Here is a 27,121-nt window from a genome sequence, read left to right on the forward strand (position 1 = left end):
TTAGAGAGCACATCACGGTACTCTGGTTCACCTTAAGTGTCATGTCGCATCTTCAATACTACGCATACCCCGGCAAGGGCGAATCAGCGAAGAAGAACTTCAAGTACAGCCAAGCAGTGCGCGTCGGTGATCGCATCGAGTGTGCAGGTCAAGGTAACTCACATCACAATGCTACAGAATCTTTGGGTACTAATAATCGCCCTCCCAGGTGGATGGGATCCCCAACCCGGAGTCATACCCAAAGATATCAACGCGCAAATCGACCAAGCATTCGAGAATGTAGAGCTCGCCCTAAAGAATGCTGGGGGGAAGGGGTGGTCGCAAGTATCTCGCGTAAACTCGTACCACATCCCTATGGATGATGAGGCGCTGAGCGCTATGGTGCGGAACTTCAAGAAATGGGTGCCGGATCACGAACCTATTTGGACGTGTGTTGGTGTTGTGAAGTTGGGTGAAGACGCCATGCGGGTAGAGATCGAAGTATCAGCGCATGATGCCAATTAGGATGATGGTAGACTGATATCCGACAAGAGTATTTGGATGAGACTCGTGACGAGGAATCTACTGGATGGAGTCTGTTACAAGTCCTGACATTCAAAAGTGGTCTCTTGCATTGTGATCAGAAGCATGTAATGAATTCCCTATTCGAAAGTAAATGATCGATACAAAATGATGCAGAGGATGATATGATGCTGAAGAGGCGACTGCCTGGGCGCGATGTCTAAAAACGGGAGCACGTGAAAGGGTGGCTGCCAAGCCATCGGCGCAACCATGGCCGACGGTATTCTTCCAGTTCTAAGCTCTTGCGACGCGCCCAGCACTTCACGCGCAACTTCGCTGCCGACCCCATTACGACGAATTTCCCATCTCGGCGACTAGACGAATAATCCATACACGATGCCCAAGTTCTTCTGTGACTATTGCGATGTCTACCTCACGCACGATAGTATGAGCGTGCGCAAGGCCCATAACAACGGTCGCAACCACCTCCGCAACGTCCAGGCCTACTACGAGCAGATATCGAGCGACCAGACACAGCAAGTCATCAACAGTATCACCGACGCGTACAACACAGAAGGCCAGGCGAACCCCCTGTTCCAGCAGAACCTGGCTGGCGGCTTCCCCGGAGGACCAATGGCCGGAATGCCTCCCATGGGAATGCCACCCATGGGTATGCCTGGTTTCCCACCACCAGGTGAGTTGTATTGAGAGCTCCAAGTGACATCAGGAGTGCTAACCAGTGTAGGAATGCCGCCTATGGGTGGAATGCCACCGCAGTTCATGGGCCGCGGAGGTCGTAAGTCGCCTGATAGTTACCGCCTAACTGTTCTATGCTGACAGTGCTACAGCCCCAATGCCACCAAACGGAATGCCACCCTTCCCACCGCAAGGCATGCCCCCAGGTCCTGGCGGAATGCCGCCCAACATGCCGCCCTTCCCTCCACCACACATGGGCGGCGGCCCACCTCAAGGGATGCCTCCGTTCCCTTTCCCGCCACCAGGGAATGCAGGATCGCCTCCTGCCGGTATGCCGTACCCGCCACCTGGCGGTATGGGCATGCCACCTGGTGGACCTCCAGGCAGATATCCTCCTGGACCGCCGGGACGTTAGGACCGACCCGATGCACACAGGGGAATGATACCTGCTTTCAGTCACGACAACTACGGACTTGCGACTAGTCATCTAGGGATGAAGAGGAAGATTGAGGGCGACGAAGATATACCCGGCGTTTCTATGAGGGGCAGTGGCCGAGAAGGACATGGAGCAGCCACGGGCGCGAATGCTGTGGTTCCTACGCGGATAAACAGAGCATGATGCGGCGTACCGGATACCCTTAGCCACGAACAAAAATGGAGGTTGATGCAGATGCGAAGGCATTCGAGCTTCTTTGCGGCAACAAGTACGTTCCGCTCACAGGCTGTTGCGATACTATGAGCTCACGCCACGTAGTAATATTGGTCGAACAATCTATTCATAATCGTACGAAATGTACAGAAGTGGAAAACCATCAAGACACCATGCATGCTCATTTCCTGCAATCGCTAAACATTCTCTCATCCGCTAAACAAACCCCGAGCATACGTCTCTACGTTCGTCATCTCCATGCCCAGCGTCATATTCACCGTCTTATTCATGTCCCACCACACACCGTCCCTCGCGAACACCAGCCTATACTTTTTGATCCCATCATCCGGGTCCACCGCAAGTTCACTCTTTAAATACTCCATGCTCCACATCTCCCGTTTGACTTGCTTGCCAGATACCTTCTCGATGACATCGGCCAACTGCGCATAACTGACTGTATCCCCCGCTGCATATACCACACGATTCGTCGCCTCCACCGTCGAATCCGGTGCGAGGATCCTGGCCAGAACGTGTCCAATGTCATGGACGTCTGTAACGGTGACTCTATGCGTCCAGTCCCGGAGACAACGCACTATTACCTCTCCTTCCTCCTCCTTGCCCCCTTCTCGACTTCTATCCACCATCCCCCAGAACGGCTCGAAGAGGAAAGACATGAAGATGCCCGTACTAACAACCGTCCAGCACACGTTACTCTCCTGTGCTTTCTCCCTCAGCAAATTCCGCACATCGCGCTGCGCACCGAACAACGGCATCAGGCCTTGTCCGTCGCCGGTGACATCGTAGTCGACGCCCCATTGCCAGGGGAAGAACCACAATCTGGATTTACCCCGAGCGTGGCGGATCTGGCCTGCTAGAAGGGCTTCGTTGGCGAGTTTGAGGACGGAGCTGGGGTCTGCGCCGAAGCCGGTGCAGGATATTAGGATGTCGTATTCGGAAAACGTGTCTGCGAGGTCTTTGGAAGGAGATGCGAGGTCGATGGCTGTGAGGGAGAGGTTGGGGAATGTCAGGTCGGAGTACTTGGCGGGCGAGCGCACGCCGATTGTGGTGTGGGTGTTGGGGAGCTTGGTGAGGTGAGGGAGGAATGCTTTGCCTAGTTCGCCGGCGCCGAGGAGGAGGATGGACGTTGTGGATGGGGACATTTTTTAACAGGGTGTTTGTGGATTGGTGGGCGAGATGTTGTGGAATTGATTTCCCTGAAGCTTACATCGAGGGTTATTTCAGTGCATTCACGGCAGATGGAACTGGACTTGTCATATGTGCATATATATTCGCGTGTAGATCTGGATTTACAATTCAGGCGAAAGAGGAAATCTTGCGATTGGTTCTCATATATGAGTAATGTTGTCTGGTTGATGTGTATAAGCTTCTATGTGGTGGGGAAGGGAGCGGAGATAAGACTGGAGCGGAGTTAGACGGTCTTGTTGGAGGACAGACTGAAAGTGCAAAACTAGGGATATATTGAAGGGCATGGGTAGAGACATGGCGCTCAACATTGGTATGCATCTGCGACAAGACGGAAATGAGAGAGTCGAGCGATCTAGGAATGTTGTTGTTGATTATGAAGTGTGCTTCCTGGTGTCGACTGGTAGGGAGGTCTGACCAGTTGGAGTGATGGTCGATATGCTACGGGTAGGGTGCAAACACCACTGCCCATCAGACATCATACAGCACATCACTAGAGTTTATATGAAGTCATCTCCATTGGCGAAACTGGCAGCATCCCGGGTCGTGGTCGACTACGAAGGTAGGGCTGGCCGGCTCCGCGCTAGCGCCAACGCGGACTAGTGCCTCGCTTGAATTTTGAAGTCTTGCTGTGCGTCTCCTCGACGAACATCCTCAGGACTGTCCATTAACACCCGAGTGCGCCTACGTCCATCCTCACCACCACAATCATGGCCGAGCAACTCGTACTCCGTGGTACCCTCGAGGGCCACTCTGGCTGGGTCACCTCCCTTGCCACCTCTCTGGAGAAGTGCGTATACACGAGCGGGCGGAAATATGCAGAATGCGCAATACTGACATGCGACCAGCCCCAACATGCTCCTCTCCGGATCGCGCGACAAGACTCTGATCATCTGGAACCTGACCCGCGACGAGACCTCGTACGGTTACCCCAAGAGGAGCCTCCACGGCCACTCCCACATTGTCTCCGACTGTGTACGTTTGAATTCCGAAAAATGAAGCACAAGCAATTGGCTGGCTAGGAAGCGGGGACAGCTGAGCTGACAATTGCTGCACAGGTCATCTCCTCTGACGGCGCCTACGCTCTGTCCTCATCGTGGGACAAGACCCTCCGCCTCTGGGAGCTCTCCACCGGTGTCACCACCCGCCGCTTCGTCGGCCACACCAACGACGTTCTCTCCGTCTCCTTCTCCGCCGACAACCGCCAGATCGTCTCCGGATCGCGCGACCGAACCATCAAGCTCTGGAACACCCTCGGTGACTGCAAGTACACCATCACCGACAAGGGCCACACCGAGTGGGTCTCGTGCGTGCGCTTCTCCCCCAACCCCCAGAACCCCGTCATCGTCTCCGCTGGTTGGGACAAGCTCGTCAAGGTGCGTACTTTTGGTTCTGCAGCATTTTCACCACTCCCCCCTTCATATGATGATTTTCTATGTATTTGCTACTTCAGAGCTTCGGCTATGAGACAATTATCACCTAGTACTGATTTACACTCCCACAATCGACTTGTTTTGGATTTTTGGCGTGTCTCGAGACTGACATCATCCAGGTCTGGGAACTCGCTTCCTGCCGCATCCAGACCGACCACATCGGTCACACCGGATACATCAACACCGTCACCATCTCGCCCGATGGCTCCCTGTGCGCCTCCGGTGGTAAGGACGGAACCACCATGCTCTGGGACTTGAACGAGTCCAAGCACCTCTACTCTCTCTCCGCCGGTGACGAGATCCACGCCCTCGTCTTCTCCCCCAACCGCTACTGGCTGTGCGCTGCCACCGCCTCCAGCATCATCATCTTCGACCTCGAGAAGAAGAGCAAGGTTGACGAGCTGAAGCCCGAGTACTTGGAGGTTGGCAAGAAGAGCCGGGAGCCCGAGTGTGTCTCCTTGGCCTGGAGCGCCGACGGCCAGACCCTGTTTGCTGGATACACTGACAACAAGATCCGCTGCTGGGGTGTCATGGCACGGGGATAAACGGTAGTGCATAGTTGTGGGTAGTGCAAATGGTGGGGCGTAAACGGGAAAATCACGATTCCACATCTTCTGTAGCATGCCATGGGTTATGATTGATGCTCATGCGGGATGGGTTTGGGACTCTTCCGGCATTACCACGTCCAGGCGCTTAGAGTCAATGAAAATTCTCAAGTCCAACACTGGATTGCCGTGCGTGGTGTTGCTCATGTCGACTATGGAAGCTCTCATGATGCTTTTGGAGGCGTCGCTTATGATGCGTGCCATACAAGACATTACTCGGTTATGATACGTGGGTAAAAGTTAGGCTAAACTTTTGAAGTATTCTATCTGGTTTCCTTCTTGCAAGACATATACCTGATGATCATCTACAGCTTGCTGAACTTGGGTGTCGTCTTCTTCAACCCACTCAGCATGGCACCCTTAACATCCTCAGTCTGCAACATGGCCGCATTCCACACTGCTGTATAGTTCAGCCCCTCACTGATCGGCCTGTCCCTCGAATAATTGATAATCTCTTTCGTCCCTAGCACAGCCACTGGTGACTTCGATGCGATCAAGCTCGCCAACTCTAACGCCTTGCCTACCGCCTCCTTCTTGTCTTGATACACGCTCGACACGAGACCATGTTGGAGCGCCTCGTCGGAACCGAAGATACGTGCAGAATAAGCAATGTCTTTGACCCAAGACAAGTTCCCAACGGAGTGAGGTAAGCGGGATAAAGTGCCAATGTCTGCTGCAATGCCGATATCGACTTCTTTGACGGAGAACTTGGTCGTGGTGGTAGAGATGCGAATGTCACAAGCGAGAGACATGTCGAGGGCTAAACCAAAAGAAATCCCATGCAGCACGGCAATGACGGGCTTTTCGCACTTTTCGACGTCGGTGATGCAGGATTGGAATTCTAGAATGTGTCGGCGCACGGCGTTTGCTTTGCGCGCAGTGTCCTGGCCAGCTACGTCTGAGGAAGATAAGGGACCGGATTCTGAGGCGGCGGTTACGTCGAGACCCGCGGTGAAAGCGCGGTCTCCTGCGCCGGTTAGGACGACGGCGCGGACGGAGGGGTCGTGGGAGAGTTGGCGGAAGATGGCGGAGAGGTTGAGCCACATGCTAGCAGGTGTTAGTTGTGGTTGTGGCGAGTTGGTTGTGTGGTTGTGGGCAGGTATGATCGATTTATCGTATGCTGTGGAAATAGAGGCTGAGAATGTAACGGATGTCTTTGCTAAAAGACTTAAAACCGCATACTTCCATGACCAAACTGTATAACAGATATATCTCCTTCTCTTGCATTCAAACAGATGATGTTCACAGGTAGCCGGAGTCGTTGATCATCGGGTACGAAAGAAACAACATTCTATACTCACACTTCTTTAAACGCGTTCATCTTTTCCGGCCGGTTGATCTCAACGTGCGCAACATATTCCGCTGGGAACGAAACGTTGAAGAACTCTTTTTGGTATGCTTCCGCCATTGTTGCTGACTAGTCGCGTCCTGTCGTGCGCCGTCGTGTTTCCTTGCTCTTTCTCTTTGTAAGAAGTTATGGTAGCTGGCTGCTAGAAATAAGGGTCCACTGCTGGGACAAAGTATGGAAATGTATTGAAGAGTAAGAGAGAGACGTCGTCGGCTTTGATGACCTGGGCGGGCGAGTCGTTCGGCTGGGGTAGCTTGTGATGGGGTATCGAGCCGAGGTAGAGCACATGCGGTTAGCTGATTACCCGACGCGACACTCAGGCCGGTCGACCTTCAACGGCTGACACGCGCGCTGACACTGCGGGCATGGCATTGTCGCGTCCAACCACCAGCGACACTGAGATGTCAGGTCGACCATCAAACTTGATACTTGGGGGTGTCATCTTAAGTTCGCACACACCGCCGGGGTGGCTTACCGACGCCATCATGGTGAGCGCAACTCTTTCAGTTCCATTGTGAACAAATTCCTTCCAGATGGACGACTATCCAAGAAGGATTGACTAGTCGCATGCTAACCTACGCATGAAGACTGACGTTGAATCTCCGCACAAGACTGAATGTACTGCCTGTCAGCAAGGTTGTGGCTGTAGTCATCTGACGAGTCTTCAGCCTGATGCGGGCTGATATCCTTCTTCACATCTTGCTTCCATTTCGCATTCTTGCTTTATGAGCTGTGACTTATCCTATTGTCCCCTTCGTCATTCATCTCTACGAAGTCGAAATGTCGCATTGCGACATGACTGGAAACGAGGCACATACGGAAGGACATGAAATCAAGACGTCCGAGCCTACATTCCCCACTGAACAGACTTCTCTTCCTTCAACACAACCTTCCCGCCGAGGCAAAGTTCCAGCTGCTAGTGGAGACAAACAAGACTATGAACAAAGTTCCACCCCGCAGGAGTTCGATGAACCAATTCGATACTCCAAGGTACAGTCAGCTAGCAATGGGGGCTTTCAGTGGATCACCGGCAACAAACCTGGTGATTTTAAGACCAAACGCGTCATGCAAACTGTACGTCAGACTGCCATGCGCAGTTATTTGAAGGACGCAAGAAATATGGCCGAGTCGCGGACAAGTATCGGTAGCCAAGATGCTTTAGAACGTCGGTCTTTCCAGTCCTTGAAAGGCGAAGGTAAAAGAACGAGCGAAGTTCAGACGCCGAGCAAAGTTATCTGGAAGACAGCAAAACCGAGCGTAGAAGATGTGATCGATGGCTCATCTACAGTCTCTACAACATCCGATCCTATGGAATCTGTGTTCTCTGCAGAATCTTCAGGAACCTCAATGACGGTATCCTCTCGGAAGAGTACGAGTAGATTCTCACGCGAGCAGGTCCACGTCATGACACGAGTATTCGTATCTGTCATACAGTCAGACCAAGTACTGGGACCAATATACGAATCTGCCCGCAATGATCCCACTGTTGGGTCAGGATGGTTACGTGGATACATATGTGGAACTCTTAAATTGTATGCGGACAATCTCGAAAACGAGGCAAAAGACCGCCTGGAACATACTGCATCGAAGCTTGTGCATTTTCGAGCCAGTCACGTTGCTCAATGCGTCAGTAGTGACAACAGGTTCACACATGGAACAATGAAAGACTCGAACGACAGCTCCGATGACGAGGTTCAAGAACAGCCCATCGACGAGCGGCAGTTCAATGACGATCTAGATGCTTTCCGATCGTTTTTGACACAGAGCAATGCTTTTGCGATACTTCGAGATCAGACACAATCGCTCTATTCCTTTCAACCTATCACATCCGTCACCAAGAGTTCCAAAACCCACGTCAGAAAAGACACCCAAGAGCACACGGAAAGTGGTAGATCCGAAAAAGGTCTCGTACGTATGTTTAACGATACAGCTATCTTCATGATGACAAATCTCCTTGTTTCATTGGAATGTCTGGAACCTCCTTTGGAGACTGGTTGGACACGAATCAAGATCGAATGCCACGTGAGTCAATTTCTTGCATCTCGCAGGCTACTGGTCTCAAATTGATGACAGAAATTGACGTTAGTGCTAGAAATGTGGTGAACGCTCCTTTGACGATGTTCTAGAGCATCACGAAGGCGGTATAGCTCAGCTGAAACAATGGATGGAACGCGCCCTGAATGCCACGATCACCGTCGTCCACTCCAGTGAAAAGGCTACCTCCACCAGCGGTCGTTGGCACCCCCCTGCACTGGTACACAACATACTTCGCGGGCTGCAAAACATATCCAGATGGGGCAAATCCCCGAGAAGTTCGGTACTGCCTGAACATAACGGTCCACAGCTAGAAAGTGAGCCACGTAGAGCGAAATCGCCCTCACCCGAAAGATCGTCGCTCCGACTCATGTCCTGTGTGCATCGCAATTGGGAACATCGAATCTTGCTTCAAGATCGCGTAGACCACATCAAACCCGACCGCGAATTCTTCACATTCTTGAAGACGCAGGTGCAGAAACGGCGCTCTCGTGTGATGCGCATCTTGTCTTGCAGGAAGATTCAAGCGATTCACTTCAATATGGTCAGTTTGCAGCGGCTCAAAGACTAATCCAGTCAGCTAATACTGCGTCAGTTCAAACTTCGCATGGGTAACAGATTAGAAGTGCGTGATCACAGAGATTGCTGCAAAGCTAGCTGCAACTGCTTGCCTCCACGTGATCATCCAGATTACGACTTCGCATGCCCCCTGAACAGCACATATCCAGTAATACCACCAAGAGCGTTCGCACACATGCTAAAGCACACAAGACGAGACGTTCATGAGGATCAAACCCACATCTCTAGATGGGTACCAAAACGAAAAGGCACGACATTAGATGTTGATCCTGAGACAGAACTGGCAGATGCGTGGGGTCTCTACTTTGAGGAAGGTTGGGATCCGAACGATATCATGACGCTCTTCGGCCTGGTCTTCGTCGCCAGTTTGGTCTTCCTCGTATGCTGGTCAAAGTACACATCGGATGTCTCTGCTGCGTCGGGTGTCAGTTCTTACATGATCACTGTAGCTGGCATCGCGATCTCCCTACTTGTTATAAGAGCTGGTAATATGTAACAAGGGTGATTTAGGCCTGAATGATCAACGCAGGCTTACTTTCTCGGTACTTGAAAGATAGACTTAGTGTCAATACTATTGGCAGCGTATCGCATACGTCATTTCAATTTGGCAGACCGAGACTGGAGCAACGCACATCATTACATATCTTAGGCTTCAACGGTATCTCTCTGCCAACTTTCTTCCCTGAATGCATAGGCATCCACGAGGACGTTTGTAGCGTTCCAGATCGCAACGTGGTCGACCGATCACCCACGTTCTGCGAACGAGGATGCAACTATGACCCGTGGACCAGGGTATATGACCTGATAGTGCGCGGGGTAATCGCCATGGTTAAACTCCGTACGTGAATGAAGTAACGTTAATAATGCTTGCTTCTCGCTATACTCTGTGCATGACGTGTACGTCCTTCCAGGCACTACTCTCGAAAGGCGCTGAAGGAATGGCACTCTGGCCATCGCAGGGAAAATTTGTCGCATTACCATGCCAATTGCTGTGATTGATCCATAGTAATACTGGGCGCCTGAAGTACAACCTCTTGCCTGCCGTCTTGAAGCTAGCGCTTTCGCGGGAAGGAGCTCAAGCGGGAAACGCCTGCCGTCTGATAATGCACGACGCAGTATGCGTACGCCCGGCGGATGAATGTACAAAAGTGCCATGTTGCGTCGTCAAGAGAAATGCGCACTGCGCATTCATTCCTCCTCAAAACATATCACAAGATGGAGCGCAGCGCTGTTGATGGCGCCAGCGGACCGAGCCCCGCCCGCAGCGGCTACGCCAGCCTATTGACTATCGGCCTCCCAACCGTCTTACTCCTAGCATACATAGCGCGCGTCGCGTTGCAGTGGTACCGCCTATCGCACATCCCCGGGCCTTTTTTCGCGTCGATTTCTAGTCTTTGGATGGTGAAAGAGTCGCTCAGCGGCCGACTAGCATACTCAACGAAAGAATTGACAGACAAATATGGCCCGTTGGTGCGCGTCAGCCCAACCGAGCTGGTTACCAGCGACACAGACATCGTGCGCCGGACAACGGCGGTGCGATCGGAATACACACGAGGGCCATGGTACAATGCGATGAAATTCGAGCCCGGACGGAACAACTTGTTTTCGATGCGCGATGAGGTTGGGCATACGAAGCTGAGAGCTAAGATGGCCGCGGGGTACTCGGGAAAAGAGAATGAATCCATGGAGGGCACTGTTAATAAGCAGGTTGCTGCATTCATCGAACTGATTGATACAAAGTACATTTCTTCGGGTACTGAATACCGGCCCATGGATTTCTCACTCAAGGCGCAGTACTTCACTCTAGACGTCATCAGCGCATTGGCATTCGGAAAGCCATTTGGGTACCTAAAGCAAGATGAGGACCTTCACGATTACATCAAAATCACTACCGCGTATATTCCCTTCATGGTAACTCTCGGAAGTGTACCTTGGCTGGCTGATCTGTTGCATTCGCGGCTGATGAGGGGTCTCCTTCCGAAAGAGAGTGACAAGCTTGGTTTTGGAGCTTTCATCAATGTCGCAAAGAATGTAGTTGCGGAGAGATTTGCACCTGGGGCGAAGTCGCAATCCGACATGTTGGGGTCGTTCATCCGTCATGGTCTTACACCGGAAGAAGCGTCAAGCGAAGCGCTTCTTCAGATTGTCGCGGGGAGTGATACTTCAGCGTCTACGATCCGTGCTGTGATACTCTATCTGCTGGCAAATGCGTCTGCCTATAAAAAGCTACAAGCTGAGATCGACAACGGCATCGCTAATGGAACCATATCGTCACCAATCACCGACGCTGAGGCAAGACGTCTACCCTACCTTCAAGCATGTATCAAAGAAGGCTTGCGCATTCTACCCCCGGCCACCGGCGGAAATTTCAAATCTGTTCCTCCAGGTGGTGATGTCCTTGCAGGCAAATTCATCCCTGCAGGAACTCAGATCGGGTCTTCGCACCTTAGCATCCAGCATTCGACAGCCACATTTGGACCAGACGCCGAACTCTTTAGACCAGAGCGCTGGATCGAAGCCTCGGGGGATCCTGCACGTCTTGCAAACATGGCTAGTACAGTTGAGCTTGTCTTTCACAACGGAAGGTACAAGTGCTTGGGTCAAAATGTTGCATTGATGGAATTCAACAAGGTGTTTGTTGAGCTGCTGAGGAAGTTTGACTTCTCGACCGTGAAGCCACACATGGCGGCGAGGATGAGTTGTGCGGGAATATGGATCATGGAGGACTTTTTTGTAAGGGTTACACGACGTACAGAATGAGTTAGGATTGTATTCCAAGAACAGATTGCTTACGCTTACGCATCCAATTACAACAGCGCTGAACCGCCTGTCAAAATCTTGTTGCGGCTGACATCTCGCGAACGCTCAATCTGAAGCCAAAGAGACACGACTTTTCATGCGAAATAGAGCATTACCACGATGTTCATATGAGCCTGTACATCCGTGCGCTCAATTTCCTCGAGAGAGATGTACTCACACGGTCCTAGCTTGTGATCCAGATATAATGGACAGTAGCCATTTCACTTTCGATACCAACGCGACCGAAATTGCTTGAGCTAATCTGTATCGCTGGAGATTCATAGACTATCCACACTGTCGTCGTCGACATTTGGTGCAACTTCAAGTAGTCCACTATCCCTTCCAGTTCTACGTAACCACGTGTGGAAGCGCTTAGTCAAGACGGATGACGAAGCAATTCCAAGCGCATCAGCTGTCGATTCGAATCGATGCGCCGTCTGACAGCAGTAAGATACAATGAGAAGTCTACGTGCGAAAGCAATACCGTGCGCTTAGTCTATGACCGCTCTGTTTCTGAGAAAATGCTGTCGCATACCGAAACTGCTGATCAGAGCGCGGCAGTGAGAAGCATTTACCACCCTATATATCGACACGCGGCTCCTAGAACTCAGCATCGCAGCGCCAACCAAGACCGCTGATCGCAGCGTGGCAACGGAAAGAAGGAAACAACAACGTGTCAGAGACGGAAGAAGCATATGTTAGACTCGGCTTCTCGAAACCGGCCCAAGGCACCATCTGCAATGGCGCGGCAGCAAAGGAATGTGCTGGAGGTGTCAGAAACACTTCCTATACCCGGTTCCCAAAACACATCGTGAGTCGAATGTGATGACTTGGGATGCGTAGCGTGAGGAATAGATGAACAATCGCACAAAAGCATCATATGCTCGATCCGCCACGTGCGCGCATTGTGAGCACCACCCGTAGACCAGTATCTTGCATTGGTGTGACTTTCCTGATTGGCGACTTTGCGCTGATATGTTTTCCTTGTTGTGTACGACCAGAAAGGTAGCCATGAGGCTGAGACACGCCCTATCAGTAGCGCGAACATGCGTTCTACACATAGATTGACTTTCTTTTCTCTTGGTAACACATACCCGGCTGGGCGTTCATCCGCCGCCGTGCAGTAGGTGTATGCAGCTCTTGCCAACGCATCTGGCGGTGTAGAAGTATTGCACACGCGGGGTCAGTCTCGGTTACCCAAAAAGAAGGCACCGGATGGTTTCTGTCGAGCTCCATGGTGCTAAGCTCAGCCTTCTTCAGCCCTCCAGCAGTAGTGGTATTGATTTTCTCGTGTCGGAGGTGATTAGCGCCGCGTAGTTGGCGGGGTAGGCCGTATACCACTTTGGCTGGCTACCCTTCCAACATCATCACCAATCCTTCTTCGTACTGTGGAATTAATCGCTCGTACGACGGGAAGATGAGGCATGCAAAGTAGGAGTGGAGTTTGCGTCTCAAAATAGCGGGCTGATAGCCTGTGCGCTGGGAGATTGCGGTCATGGAAGTGCATGATAAGGTCGTGATAGCGGACATTTTTCGTGCGAGGTTATTCCCGTGTATGTGTGGAGCGATTTTGTACGACGATGCAAATGGTGGGTGCAAATCTAGCGAAGGAACAAAATGCATGTTGTCGATCCCCCTTTCATCCAGCACCGCCACCAGCCTCGTATCTTCAGCCATTTCCCACCATCACACGGCTGGAGAAAACGGTGTGAGCTTGTCCTACATAGGGGAATGCTAACACAGTAAATGTACGAAGATGACGAAGCCGTGGCGCCTTTGATGATGTGCCCACGCGCGATGTGACAATCTGCATGACAGTATTGGCACGTTGGCAGACGCCATCACCACCGGAACATTGTTAGGCACCGAAGGCGTTCCTGAGGCACTATTTTTGGATGGGAAGAACTTTGGAAGCGAAGAGAAAAACACGATGCGCCATCCAATCAGAACGACGCTGCCGTCCGGCAGTCGGCAGGTCCGCCTCGTGAACGCAGCGTGGGAAGCCCAGGAAAAAGACAAGCTCCACAGTAGTTCGTCTCAGCCCTTTGACAATTTCGCTCGACTCGGGTTCGTCTCGTACCAGTAAGCAGGTCCAAGAGCCATGGCAAGCAGCATCATCCCCGTGTGTAAACCAGCAAATACCGAGGAAGGCCTGACCTGGAAGTTCGGCTCTCTTTGATGAGCCACAGCGCAAAAGCAGTTTAGCTTTCCACTTATCATTTGTTCTTACCGTTGTAGCTCGCGCACGCTTACTTACTTTCCAATACAACGTTGCAGGCCTAGGCCGTATCGACACCCACGGTACATGCGCGCTTCGTATTTCCATGGCGGATGATCAGGTGTCGCTGGTGAGACGGCTCGTCGCGCGGACTGAGATTGATCTGCAGAACGAGGCGCAAGCTGCAGGCAATCCGGCGGTAAGGCTCGAGATGCAGGTCCCAGGTATAAGGATGTCTGGTAGTCCTGCATTGTCGGGACCTCTTCTTTCGTACAGCTCGCTCAACCATAACACTAAGCACCCGCATTCGTTCTTGGGTTGCTGTCCTTCGCTCTCTAACTACTGTCAATTGGGATCTTTCGTACTTTAATAATACCCTTATACCTTAATCATGCGTACCGCTTTCTTCTCTGCCGCTTTGGCTACCGTTGCCAGCGTTGCTGCGCTCCCATCTCCTCAAGAACTCCCTGCCACCAAGCTGATCAAGTCTCTTCCCCTCAACATCTTCGAAAGCACACCAAAATTCGTCCAGCCAATTCCTCTCGAGGATGCCAAGCGTATCTTCCAGGAGCACAACGCCACACAGCCAGAGGAGCAAGCACCCGAAGCCCAATCACTCCGCGTCACAACCTTCGCCGCTGCTGCAACATGCTCCAACGTCCGCACCCGCGTCGAGTGGGATTCCTTCCCTGACAGCAGCAAACAGGCGTTTGTTGATTCAGTCAAGTGCTTGATGGGTCGCGCCCCCTCAGGCCGGTTCCCCGCGTCCAAGAGTCGATACGAGGATCTCGTCGCGCTGCATCAGACTCTCACGCCCAATGTGCACGGAAACTCCAAGTTCTTGCTCTGGCACCGTTACTACCTCTGGACCTTCGAGGACGTCCTGCGCTCAGAGTGTGGCTTGAGCGTACCTCTTCCCTGGTTCGACGAGACGCGCTATCCTGGCAGGTTCTCGCAATCTTCCATCTTCTCTGCTAAGTGGTTGGGAGGCATCGCCCTTGGCGGTAACTGCGTAACCAATGGCGTAAGTACAAATCCTTGTCCGACGCGCCTCATGTGAACAACAAACTAACACGCTGCAGCAATTCGCCAACCTCGCCATCAACATTGGTCCTGGCTCAGGCAACCAGCCTCATTGTCTTGCCCGCAACGGTGACGGCGCAAAGACGCAATACTGCAACTCCGACTACGTTGCTCAGTGCAATGCTTACAACGACTTTGCTGGCATGGCTTCCTGCGCCGAGGGTGGTCCTCACGCTTGGGGCCACAACGGTATTGGAGCGGTCATGTCAGACACCTACGGTTCGCCCGCCGATCCCATCTTCTGGCTGCATCACGGTTTCGTCGACCGCAACTTCCGCATCTGGCAAAACAAGAACTCTGCCCGTTTGAGCAGCATCAACGGTAACGACGTTTCCGGTAACCCGCTTACCCTCGACACTAGCATCAACGTCTACGACATCAGGCCAACCGTCAAGATCAGGGATATCCTCGACACCACTGGATCGACCCTGTGCTACAAGTACAACTACTAGAACTTGTTTGACTTCTTGACTAGCATTGTTTGGCTAGTTCTGCCCGTTTTAGAGGCTTGGTGTGAGAAACCATTCTGTAAATACTCTAGTATAATACCATGTGTATCCAAGATATATTCTTCATTGATCGTAGGACTGTGAACATTGTCGCACTCGTGTCTCTATGCGCATCTGGAATGATTGGGTCATATCCCCGTCTGCATAGAGAAATTGGAGCAATCAACTCCTGACAGAGAACTACATGTGAGCATTGTAGATTCGTCGCGGCGCTGTGGTGATGCATTTGAGACCGACTAGGCTGCGCTACCTTCTCTCTCGGAATCAGTGTCAGACTCAGGATCGAAACCAGCATTATCGGCTGTTAACGAGCACCGCCCCCCGCTGACTAGATAGTCCGAGACTGCTGCAGCAAGCTCGTCGTCTTTTTCGTGTAATCTCCATCCGCGCATATGTCTGTTTTCACCAAGCTTTCCTGTTACAGTTGCATGGTCGAGACGCAAAGACTTTCTCATCTCTTGCAATACTCTCGGCCATGCACAGTGTCGAACGGACGCTGATGAAGCGTATTTCTGTTTTGGTTCGCCGCTTCTATCGCCATTATCCACTGTTAAGCTGATCTTGTGCAGTCCGAGGTCTCTCAATGTTGAGCTGTGTCTACTCAGAAATGACAACAGTGTATCCGGCGTCGCAGAGCAGTGACACAACAATACTTTCCTTAGCTTTGACCACGTATGCTTAGAGTCAAATACCTGATCGATGGATAGAATAACAACATGGGAATCTGGTCCTGCTTCCTCGAGATTGAGGTCGATTCGAAGATGACCAAGCTGTGTATGACGCGCCAGAAACCCCCTGAGACCGCCGATCATTAACGGCACCAAATGTGGGTTATTGTAGTAGCCGCAGAATGTCCGCGGGAAGATCGTGATATCCAAACTCGATAAGTTATCGAAATTCACCGATTCTGCGTGCCAAAGACACCTGAGGTGCACTGTATTCAGCGTGAGCTCTTTCAGAGAGGACCTGCAGTATTGCTGTGGAAACATGATAGTGTCGAGTCCAGGCACGTTGCGAAGGCTGTAGGTTTCTAATCCTCTACGGAATACGACTGGTTCGGGTGAAGCGCTCGGAAAGTCGTCCGCAACCTTTTGGAGACCACGGTGGGCCAAAAAGAGGTCGCCGTTGACAACGTGGATTGAATGTAGATTATAGAAGCGCTCCAATACTTGCAGGCTTTCCCGATCTATTCTTGCCTTTCTCTCATCCGCAATTCTATCAAGGTACGCTTCCCATTCTCGTCGGTTCTGCGATAGCTGAGTGTATCCTGATGGGTCGAAGTCGGCGTTGCGCATCCGGTCAAGCTGTTCTCCATGTGTGAAGTAACGCTCCCATCCGTGAAAGTCGCGTATACGACTCAAGCTCCACAGATTGACGTCCCAAAAGATGGTCTTCACTTGTCCTCGAAGACGTGGATTCCAACCAAGCCTTTTCAAACGATCAAAGCTCGCAGTACTGTAGTGGAAAACGATTGTGCTGAATAATTCCTCGGTGGCCATGTCGCACAGTTGTCTGTTTACGAGCCGGTAGTTTGGCAGATCTTCGCGATGGACGTATTCCGCGATAATGCGATGGATTTCTGCGGGCAGATACGGGATATACGCTGTCATTTTGGCGTTTTTGGAGGGTCCCTTAGAGCCCTGGGGTGATTATGCTTTGCAACTTCTTATCGCTGCCTGGAGGCTAGGAGCTGCGACGGTGAGTGTGTTTTTCAGGCACGCGCCCTGAAGCTAAGCGATTTCGACTTGTCGTTAGTGAGCGAACGCTGGGGTGCCGCGAGAGAGATGCGGGGCATGGAAGAACGCCAAGAGATGATACTAATCACGAAAGCACGTGAACCAAGAAGCGACATCCCTTGAGGTTGTTGCACAGCGTCCATAATATTACCGATAAATATGCTAGCAAGATCACACTTTGTCATTGCTTCAGGAAAGCTTCCAAGGATCGTCATGGATTATCAGAGAGTGGGACGCCGAACTCTCTGCACGAGCAGATCAAGCTAACCAAATTGCGCGACGAGACCCCCTTGTTCTTGCCCCCGCCCTTTCCAAGCAACTCTCCACAATCCCAGCGTCAACCACACCATCATCCGTTAGATACACTTCCCTTCTTTACACCAGTTCTTGCATCGAAAGGCAAACTTGTAAATACCCTCTGTACAGAAGAACGCCGAATTCCAAGCGCCAGGCGCGGCGGCGCAATTATCAGTCGGAAATGGCTGGCGCATGCATCCGTGGCAGCTGAGCGCGTCATCAGCGTACTGGTATTGACAGTAGTTGTGCAGAGTTGTCTGGCAATCTTGGCCTAGCAAAGATTAGCGCTGCGCTTCCAGCAGGATGTTGACATACCCCTTCCCCATACGACTTCGTCGAAGCAATAGGTGCGATTGGGATCATCGTCGCATGCGACCGTCTGTTGAGACGGAATGGGGCCTGTGAGAGCTTCTTGCCTCTTGCTAAAGCCTGGTGAAGGGGCCGCTGCGGTCAAGGCGGCGAGAGAGACAATTGCTGACAGAGGCTTCATTGTAATAATGCGGGTATGACTCCTGGAAAGGAACGACCAAAAGACGTATTGTTGAACAAACAGTATCAGTGTATGATGATGGCAAGAGATGGTTGAATGCGGCGGTGGTAATCTGGAAAGGCATATCGTATGCAAGAGAGCGTCGATATATACATATAGAACAAACCTCAGCTAACGCCATTGGAGTAGCAACATGTAAACAAGAAGCAGAATCGTTTGTTAGCAACCATCATCTGTCATCGCCGCCGCTTCGGCATCGATTTGCGACTATGTAGTACCACAACGTCGTCCAGAAGCACCGTCGTTACATTTGAACTCGATGGCGAGCACGTGTGTGACGCTACGTCGGCAAATCAGACAACGCCCAAGGAAGTCATATCCGTTCGGTGCTTAGCTGAGAAGAGTTATGAGTTACCAGAGACACTCACTTCGACACCATGCATTCGAAAGAGCTTAGGTATTCATGTACCAAATGTCACTTTCTGGTTGTTGCAACACTCAACAAGTCTGGCGTTGGGCGTGATGAGACTTGGTTGAGCATAGCATAGTGAGACAACCAAAGATAAGACTGAGGAAATGGCACAATATCAGAATTCATGGTAGTCGACGCACGACACAAGAAGATTCTTTTACCCAACAGAATCTTGTCGAGGAAGGGAGAACGAGATTGAGCCTAGACCCGGCATTATGGCGCAGCATTGGAAATTGACCTGTCTCACACAGTCGAAGTGTCAAATGTCATGAAAAATGATATGATTTCCCTAGCTCCAGCGCCTATGAACCCGAACACCATGATACGATCGTCCTACATTACACCTTCAAAATCCGCCAGACTCTGCTCTCCCGAATCCTGACCTTCGAATATCTTCTCCGTCGCCCTGCTCTTCGTCAAGCACTCAAGCGCCTCACCGACCTCCTTCAGCACCCCCTTGGCGACGTCGATCCACTCCGCAAAAGTAACAATCTCAATCCCAAGCTTTTTTCCTCCATCCTTGACAAAAGCCTGACATTTCCACTCCCTCAATGGCTCACCATGTGGATACGTTGTCTCGAATTTCGCCTCAACACCATTACCAAACGGCATCTCCTCGACCCAAGCAGGCGCCTGATGAACAACAGTGTCAAACCAGTTGACCTTCTTCGCATCCCAATTCGTGCAGTTCTCTACGATCTCAGTAAAGCCCATGGATTCGTAAGCCGCGGAAGTGATATGCTGGTGCTGCACAAAGTTTAACAGGTCGAGGTATGTCCAGCTGTTGTTGAAAGGCACGCGGAAGGGAATGTACTGCCACGTAGGTCCAAAGATACGATCAGCGTTCGAAGCGCCAATGTTCCTGCCTGAAACGACTTCGCCAAAGACTACGTCCTTGAGGCTGAGACGGCGCGCGAGAACAAGTGCCCATGCAGCTGTTGGCAGTGAACCAATGGTGATGTTTGCTGGACGCGCTGAGATGTCAAATTCCATGTATACATCTGCCGGTCCGCGATGTGTGAGCGGGATGTCAGGCTTCATGATAGACATCTGGGAGCCGGAGAGGAGGTTTTGCCAGTATGGAATGGCTTTTGGCATGTTGTCTAGCACCACGTAATTTACGTGTCTGCTGAATGGTATGGTCTCTGGTACCTCGGAGCCTGTGTATAGCGCCGAAAGCTGCTCGTACAGGATGGGTAGGCAGATCTCGTCATATTGGGCGTGGGAGATGCGGAAGACGAGGGTTGAAGCGCCGGACTTGGCATCGGTGAAGAGCATAAACGACACAAAGGATGAACCATGTGGCTTCGGTGCTTCGATGTCCTGTTGTATGTTTGCTTGGGCGAATGCATTAATGTCTTCACCGTCAGGTACTGCGATCTCGGTGTAGGGGACTCGTAGAGAAGACAGAACAACACCGAGCACCTTGTTCTCGTCTTTCACGAAGACAGTGCGCAAGACTTCGTTGCGTGCAACAAGCTTTTGGCAGGCTTGTTCCAGCTTTTCGCGGTTGACTGGTGCCGCGAACTTGATGAGCTCGTAACGCAGTGAGTAGCGTGGTAGGTCAACAGTACCCTCAACAGCAAGTTGCTGAAGTGGTCTTGTCGGATAGATGTCCGTAATCTCCCAAGTCTGATCCTGAAGATACGCGCCGATGCGGTCGGGACTGTAAAGTGACGCTTCCTTGCCAAGCGCAGCGTAAGGGGCGTTGGATTTGGTCTCAGTCTGCGACGAGCTTGTCTCTTGAGCTGATGAGGCGAGTTCCGAAAGTGATTGGCTTTGGAAGACCTGCGCGACGGTGATGTTGAGGCCTTGAGCGCGTGCATCAGAAACAAGGCGCATGGCGCCGATGGAATCTCCTCCTAGTTCGAAGAAGCTGTCACTGCCGTTGATCTCGCTCCTAGACATACCAAGAATGCGACTCAAGATGTCCAACAGCTTGTCCTCTTTCTCATTTCCAATTGAAGCCGCCAGCTCAGCCAAAGATTGGCTCTGGAAAACTTGAGCCACGGTAAGGGTCAAGCCTTGGACGCGTGCATCAGAAACAAGTCGCATGGCACCAATTGAGTCGCCACCTAGTTCAAAGAAGCTGTCGCTAGGCTTGATCTCCGTCTCAGGCATGCCCAAGATGCGGCCGAGGATACTACGCAGCTTCTCTTCGTTTGGCGACAACGCCTTGGTCGCAGCATCCAGCTTCGGGCTATCGACCGGCGACGTACCAATGCCGCTGTCACTCATGATATCTCGCGGTCTCATCGCCTCCGCATCTTGCGCTTCGGCAGGATCAAGTACAGCGACGTCGCCCAGCTTGCTTTCAGGGTTACCCAAGAACGCCGTGACGACACGGTTCATCACAACGAGCACCCTCTCCATAGCATCCTTGCTGATGCACTTCGAATCGAAACTGGCCATGATCAAGAAGCCATTCTCATCTAGTGTGCACACGAGCATGAGTGCATAGGTGTTGAACTTGAGTGCTTCGCGTGCGGCTTCCGCATCATCAGCAGGGAGAAACGTGTTAGCTGGTACAGTTTCCATATCGACTTCACCGACATCGTCCTCCCTAGGATGCAAGACAAGACCGGTGCGCAGGTCGCACGCTACACGGGCATCCTTACTCAATCGGCGGATGTTCTGCAACCCCAAGTGCTCGTGAGGAATCTGCTTCACGGTTTGCGCGTGAACGGATTGGAGATATTCAGAAATTGGCCGGTCAAGACTCAATCGAACGCGGATTGGAACAGTCGTGATCATAGGACCCTCAATCTCCTCAATTCCATTCACAGGCGCGGAACGACCTGTAAGCGTCTCACCGAAGACGACATCTGGATGGCCCATATACAATGACGATACCAGCGCCCAGGCTCCACGGATGATAGTCGCGAGAGTAAGTTTGTTGTGTGCCGTTGTTGGAACGGTAACGTAGTGCTCTAGCAACGAATCGGCTTGAGTGATGTACCCCTTCTGCGGCAGAGGAGGGAACTGATGCGGACTGACACCGTTCAACCGCTCCTTCCAATAATCTTGAGCCTCGGCTGGATCCAGGCTAGTGAGGTGCTTGATAAAGTGCTTGAAAGATACAGACCTTTCAGTCTGAAGACCGTTAAAAGCACGGTTGATGCGATCAAAGACCAGAGGCATTGACCAACCGTCGTAAACAGCATGGTGCATCGTGATGACAAAGTGGGTTTTGTCGCTGCCAGCTTCTTGACCCAAGCCATAGCGGAAAAGGGCAGTTCCCAGATCCATGGCTTCTTCGCGGTCGCGTCGGAGATATTCTGCGGGGTCAGCGCCATGCTCGCGCAGCAGCTGACCGTTTCTGAGGACAACCTGGAACAAGCCCCGACCAGCCACGTTGACGATTCTGGTACGTAAGATTGGCGATCCCTCTACGGCGGTATCAAAGGCTTCCTTCAGACGCTGAGCGGTCGCCGACGGTAAAGTTGCGATTCGCTGAGCGACATATGCATCCTGAAACTTGGCTGAGAGAGCCATGAGTCCTTCTTGAAGCGGTGTGCAAGGATAAACGTCCTCAACGTCGTCATCAGCAACACCACAGAGCCTGGCAGTCTCGGTCTTGGCTGACTGTTCATCCCAATCTTTGCCGACCATAGAGAAAGGTGGTACATCATTTGATGCTTCCTCTGACAAAGGCTTCGCCTTGGCAGCCATGGCTGATAGTGTTGGATTCAGCATGATATCCGGGACGATCAATATGAGTCCAGCCTCTCTCGCCGCAGCTACCAGCCTCATAGCCCTTAGTGAATCTCCACCCATGCTAAAGAAGTTGTCATTGGCACTGAAGTCTTCCTCACCACCAAGCAGCTTCCCCCATAGCGACCGCAACTTGAGCTCCATCTCAGTTGTAGGCTCTTTCTTCTCCGAGATGACCGAGTTGAAGCGTCTGAGATCTTGGCGTGTGACTGAAGTGCCGATTTCGCGGAGACGCTTTCTGTCGGTCTTGCAAGAAACAAGCAGCGGCATCTTCCAAAGCGGGATGTAAGCGCTCGGGACCATGTATCCGGGAAGGTCAATAGCGAGCTGTTTAGTCATAGCTTTGAGAGCTGCTTGGAACTTGGTGGTGAAGCTGCCGAAGACGTTTCCATCCAAATGTCGCATGCCGTTCTTTTTCTGTTCCACGAGGAAAGCAACTAGCGTCTGCTCACCACCCCCGCTGGGCTTGATGACTTCAACAGCGAGCTGGGTATCTGCCGGAAGATGCTTCTGCATATTGAACTCGATTTCGGCCAGCTCGATACGTTGGCCGCGGAGCTTGACTTGCTGGTCCTGCCGTCCGACAAAGATGGGCTCGCCGTTGCCGTCGGGATCGAAACGTACTAGATCACCAGTCTTGTAGATGCGTCCATGTCGACCTGGGTAGCTCCTACTTCCTTTAATCAAGAATTCAGGATCTTCAATGAAGACTTCCTTGGTCTTCGCCGGGTTGTTGAGATAACCGTTACCAACTATAGGGCCCTCAATGAGCAGTTCGCCAACTGCACCAGGAGGTACAAGCTTGTTGTGGTCTTCAGGTTCAGTGAGCCAGATCGCACAACCTTTACGCTTGCCCATGGTAATATATGGTTTGGCGGCCACATTATCATTGATGGTCGCGCCAACTGTAGCCTCAGATGGTCCATAGGCGTTAACAACCCTTGTCCTTTGACCCCACGACATCGCATCGCTAGTCGACACGCCTTCGCCACCTAGAGCGATAGATTCTAGATGATCTAGGATGTCTACGTCCAGCGTTCGAGCGACAGAAGGGGTCATGCCAGCGAAGGTCACGCGCATATCGCGCATCGCGCCACTCATGTCGTTCATACGGCGCTCATCGGAAGGTGTACAGAGCGTCGCGCCGTGAGCGAGTGTACATAACATAGAGTCGATGCATACGTCAAAGGCATAACTCGCGAAGTCCAACACGCGAGAATGCAATCGATAACCCACAGCATCAGCTCGTGGTATTGCACCGGACGTATACTGACTGTGCGTAAGAATGCATCCTTTTGGAAGACCAGTACTGCCACTAGTGAATTGGATGTACAAAGGCTGATCTGGTGAGACTGGTGGAAGATTTGTCTTTGGTTGCTGCGCAGCGCATGGAGAGTACACCTTGTCGAACTTGGATGCTGAGACTGGGATGATTGTTGCCGCGGGAGCGACACGTGCAGCTAGCGTAGCTTGAGCTTTGGATGAAATAAAGAGCTTAGCGCTGACTTGCTGTACTACTGCTCGTAGTCGCCCTTCAGGTTGTGCTGGATCAAGGAGTGCGAAGCATGCTCCGGCCTTCATAACTGCGAGTACCGCCACTGAAGTCCATCGGGATTTTTCGAAAAGTACCGGAATGATTTGGTTCGACGAATCGTCCAGTAATCGTAGAGTTTGAGCCAGATCGGTAGAGTAGTCTTCTACTTGACGATATGTCAAAGTGCCGTCCCATGCATCTATGGCGATCTTTTCCGGATGTAGCGCAGCTTGCTCGGAGACCTTCTCATGCATGCAGAATCTCAACTCTGGCTGTAGAGGACTATTCCAGCTCCACAACTCATCGAGCTCTTCTTCGGAAACATTGCCGAATGCGGCCGGCAGGCAATCAGGGTCGCTGAATAGGGTATCAAGAATTGAAACAAAGAAATGAAGTTCAGAGACGGCTTGATGGCGAGACATGGTATTCGTCTGCCATCTTGATGTGGCATGGAGAGAGTCTCCTTCCCTGTCAAGAGATACCTCGAAAGTCCACTGAATTATGTCAGTCTTGTAGTAGGTATGGATGAGTAAACTAATACCTCGTGTGTCGAACCGTCATTGAAAAAGAGAGTGACATCATGTGCATCGTACTCCTTCGATCGTACATTGCTGATTTGTGACCTCAAACTCGCGGCCGTCTTGTGGCTTGTCAAGTTGAGGTCAGCTGTGTTGATAGTTTGTGTCGCTCGACCATTGGCATTGACCACACCCCAAGAGAATTGATGGAAGACATCCCTTTGGTACCTGTGCATGAGTGCCACCCAAGCAGCAAGAACGGTGTCCAGCAGAGCATCCGGGGTTAGGTTATTTGGGATTTTTGCTCGAGCCTCGTTCGTCTTCGAGCTGTGGCCGTTCGTATTTAGGGCTTCATGATTGCCATTCTTGCTTGATGCGCCATTGCTTTGCACTTTTTTCGCGATATGCTCGTCTGGAGCGCCACTGAAGTGCGATGCATGCTCGCCGTTACGTAGATGCATCTTGCCGCCGTTCAAGCTGCTGTGTGGTCTCTTCATTTCAAAGTTAATATCTGTTTTCGAAGGAGAGGGGGATGAAGATATTTCCGAGCCGGATGATCCAACCCCCAGACACTGTTGTAGTAATGGCCAAGTGTCGCAAAGCCGCGAGTTCATCAACCTCCCCATCGAGCTTTCGCTTCACACACGGACTGAGCTCTCCACACATTGAGCTAGGACAAGGCTCCGGCACAAGCACACCAACCCACGCCGACTGATCCATCATCCTCGGTCGGACAGCCGTCGGCGTCATAGTTTTCTCTTACGACGTAGTAACAGGGTCCGCTTTTTCGCGCCATCGTGTCTTTCTCGATACAGGCTGTATTGCGCATCGCCTAACGTAAACGCGGAGGCGATGGTGGGATCGGGTAAGGTACCACGGTTTAGCCGTAAGAAAAACCCTCTTCGCCCTGCATGCTCATCCCCACACTTAGCGGATCAGATAATTCTAGAGGGAAAGGCGGCGTCATGGCCTTTCATCTGATAAATTTGATGGTGTGCTACCGATGCATGCACGGAATTGCCCGATGGAGTAGGAGTCATGCAGGGTTACGTCGCTGGCGCCGCAAATCGTTTTGATCTGATAACGGCCGATGTTCGGAGGAGTGCTGCCGACCAATAACAGCATCCATGCGCCATTCTTTGCATCGATCGACAACAGACGCCGGCTTTAGGTGTCGTGCATTTTGATTTAGGGATATTGCTGGTCGCACGAAGAAGGCCCGGAGCTGTAGAAATGCAACATACGCGAAATACGGTCATCCCACGCGTCAACTTGCCGCTACGGTACGTACACTGCCTTTCGACGCGCTGATCGCGGTTAATGATGAATATGCACACAGGCATAGAACTTTTTGCGCTATGAAATAATGCCGATATGATGTATCGTTCGACGGGAAAGCCTCGCTAAGAACGGATCAGATAACTTTAATCGGCACATGCGAGGGGGAGGCACAGTAGAAAAGACCGAGCGTCTCAATGGAGAAGGTCTGGTCGTCGTCGGTGGCGTGATGTGTTCGCTCCTAGACGTGTGGGTCTTGTATACTAGTTTTGCACCCTCTCCTCTAGCGTTGCGAAGCAGGCGGTTCCTTAGGCAGCCGAGAGATTGGCACAGCTATGGTGCGCATTCCTCCACCAGGTCGAACTCAAAGTATGCTGTATGCGTGACCGACGATCTCTCGACCAGGAAGCTGGGCATTTTGGGTGGATCGTGCGATTTTTGAGCATAGTGGGCGACAAAATGCTACCAAGTTCATGTCTCTGGGTCGAGCGTTTTACTGCAGCTGTCAAACGTTACCAAACCTTTCGTACCTTGAGTTGAACCCTCCACCAGCAAAAGGTCTAGATCCTTCCCCGCTGCTTAGGTCCTAGATCAAAATTCTACTAAGTGACGAGCCACTCAAAATGGGGTTCGTGATCCTTCCCGCGCTGGTACCGGACATTAGTGCCGTGTACGATGTATACTTCGCAGCCTTCAAGGACAACGCACTCACGCGCGCATTGTTCCCCTCGGCTACCGAGAAGGACTTGACGGACGCGAATTCGGAGTTTCGGTAAGTGCCCATCTTTGGTTTGGATCTACCGTTAGATGCCGTTGATCCATGGACTGACTAGTATGAAGGCAGGCTCACACCGCTCATGTCACGGAGTATTGGAAGACAAGTGCAACGCAATATACCTTCAAATGCATCGACACCGAGACCAACAAGATTGTTGGGATGGCTCTTTGTGACGTATACATTACGCCGAGTGATTGGAAGAAGGGTGAGATCGGATGGTTGGACGGGAAAGAACGAGAACGAGCCGAGGCCCTTGTTAAGCCACTTTGGGATACGAGGGAGAAGTTGTGGCTCAATGAGAGGTACATCTACTGTCACGTGATGGCTGTACATCCCGACTATCAACGCAAAGGCATCGGTGAGTTGTTATTCAAACGTGAGACGACCATCTCCCAGCAGACTGGTCTGCCCATGTATATAGAGAGCTCCAAGGAAGGCGTTAAGCTCTACGAGAGAATGGGAAGTCGAAGACTGAAGGAGAAGTTGGTCAAATCCAACGAGACCAATGGTGCAGGCGAGAACGAGGAATGCCCATTGTACGTCTGGTTACCGGAAGGCGGAGAGAAGAGATTACCAAAGTCTGTAGAGCTGGCATAATGCCAACATGGCTGAAGGCGAATTAAGAATGTCTATTAAACTGAACAAGA

General features: G+C 51.7%; 11 protein-coding genes across 11 annotated transcripts; 6 read left to right on the forward strand and 5 right to left on the reverse strand.

The window, feature by feature from the left end:
- Positions 1-41: 41 nt before the first annotated feature.
- GT037_008186 (uncharacterized protein) lies at positions 42-504 on the forward strand (the record flags this gene model as incomplete). Its single annotated transcript, XM_038933233.1, has 2 exons — positions 42-153; positions 209-504. The coding sequence occupies 2 exons, from the start codon at positions 42-44 to the stop codon at positions 502-504; spliced, it is 408 nt and encodes a 135-aa protein (XP_038783898.1).
- A 393-nt stretch (positions 505-897) lies between these two features.
- GT037_008187 (zf-u1-domain-containing protein) lies at positions 898-1,612 on the forward strand (the record flags this gene model as incomplete). The annotated part of the gene is made up of 3 exons (XM_038933234.1): positions 898-1,195; positions 1,247-1,297; positions 1,350-1,612. 3 exons carry the CDS (start codon positions 898-900, stop codon positions 1,610-1,612), a joined length of 612 nt encoding a protein of 203 aa, XP_038783899.1.
- A 443-nt stretch (positions 1,613-2,055) lies between these two features.
- GT037_008188 (uncharacterized protein) lies at positions 2,056-3,006 on the reverse strand (the record flags this gene model as incomplete). The annotated part of the gene is made up of 1 exon (XM_038933235.1): positions 2,056-3,006. The coding sequence occupies one exon, from the start codon at positions 3,004-3,006 to the stop codon at positions 2,056-2,058; it is 951 nt and encodes a 316-aa protein (XP_038783900.1).
- Positions 3,007-3,759: 753 nt separating this feature from the next.
- GT037_008189 (wd40 repeat-like protein) lies at positions 3,760-9,544 on the forward strand (the record flags this gene model as incomplete). Its single annotated transcript, XM_038933236.1, has 7 exons — positions 3,760-3,839; positions 3,898-4,024; positions 4,108-4,425; positions 4,602-5,007; positions 7,166-8,457; positions 8,528-9,013; positions 9,065-9,544. 7 exons carry the CDS (start codon positions 3,760-3,762, stop codon positions 9,542-9,544), a joined length of 3,189 nt encoding a protein of 1,062 aa, XP_038783901.1.
- On the reverse strand, positions 5,393-6,495 carry GT037_008190 (delta-delta-dienoyl-isomeras-like protein; the record flags this gene model as incomplete). Its single annotated transcript, XM_038933237.1, has 2 exons — positions 5,393-6,134; positions 6,389-6,495. The coding sequence occupies 2 exons, from the start codon at positions 6,493-6,495 to the stop codon at positions 5,393-5,395; spliced, it is 849 nt and encodes a 282-aa protein (XP_038783902.1).
- A 719-nt stretch (positions 9,545-10,263) lies between the features above and the next one.
- Positions 10,264-11,808, forward strand: GT037_008191 (cytochrome p450; the record flags this gene model as incomplete). Its single annotated transcript, XM_038933238.1, has 1 exon — positions 10,264-11,808. One exon carries the CDS (start codon positions 10,264-10,266, stop codon positions 11,806-11,808), a length of 1,545 nt encoding a protein of 514 aa, XP_038783903.1.
- Positions 11,809-14,456: 2,648 nt separating this feature from the next.
- Positions 14,457-15,600, forward strand: GT037_008192 (di-copper centre-containing protein; the record flags this gene model as incomplete). Its single annotated transcript, XM_038933239.1, has 2 exons — positions 14,457-15,089; positions 15,148-15,600. The coding sequence occupies 2 exons, from the start codon at positions 14,457-14,459 to the stop codon at positions 15,598-15,600; spliced, it is 1,086 nt and encodes a 361-aa protein (XP_038783904.1).
- Positions 15,601-16,254: 654 nt separating this feature from the next.
- On the reverse strand, positions 16,255-17,267 carry GT037_008193 (uncharacterized protein; the record flags this gene model as incomplete). Its single annotated transcript, XM_038933240.1, has 2 exons — positions 16,255-16,257; positions 16,311-17,267. 2 exons carry the CDS (start codon positions 17,265-17,267, stop codon positions 16,255-16,257), a joined length of 960 nt encoding a protein of 319 aa, XP_038783905.1.
- A 475-nt stretch (positions 17,268-17,742) lies between these two features.
- GT037_008194 (uncharacterized protein) lies at positions 17,743-17,910 on the reverse strand (the record flags this gene model as incomplete). The annotated part of the gene is made up of 1 exon (XM_038933241.1): positions 17,743-17,910. One exon carries the CDS (start codon positions 17,908-17,910, stop codon positions 17,743-17,745), a length of 168 nt encoding a protein of 55 aa, XP_038783906.1.
- Positions 17,911-17,920: 10 nt separating this feature from the next.
- GT037_008195 (nonribosomal peptide synthetase 6) lies at positions 17,921-24,915 on the reverse strand (the record flags this gene model as incomplete). Its single annotated transcript, XM_038933242.1, has 4 exons — positions 17,921-17,961; positions 18,006-18,292; positions 18,990-24,394; positions 24,442-24,915. Coding segments are annotated over 4 exons (6,207 nt in total), but the record flags the coding sequence as incomplete, so codon positions are not given.
- Positions 24,916-26,319: 1,404 nt separating this feature from the next.
- On the forward strand, positions 26,320-27,071 carry GT037_008196 (acyl-n-acyltransferase; the record flags this gene model as incomplete). Its single annotated transcript, XM_038933243.1, has 2 exons — positions 26,320-26,468; positions 26,537-27,071. The coding sequence occupies 2 exons, from the start codon at positions 26,320-26,322 to the stop codon at positions 27,069-27,071; spliced, it is 684 nt and encodes a 227-aa protein (XP_038783908.1).
- Between the last annotated feature and the right edge of the window lie 50 nt (positions 27,072-27,121).

Source organism: Alternaria burnsii (assembly GCF_013036055.1).
Source record: "Alternaria burnsii strain CBS107.38 chromosome Unknown 753, whole genome shotgun sequence".
In the NCBI taxonomy this organism is placed as follows: Eukaryota; Fungi; Ascomycota; class Dothideomycetes; order Pleosporales; family Pleosporaceae; genus Alternaria; species Alternaria burnsii.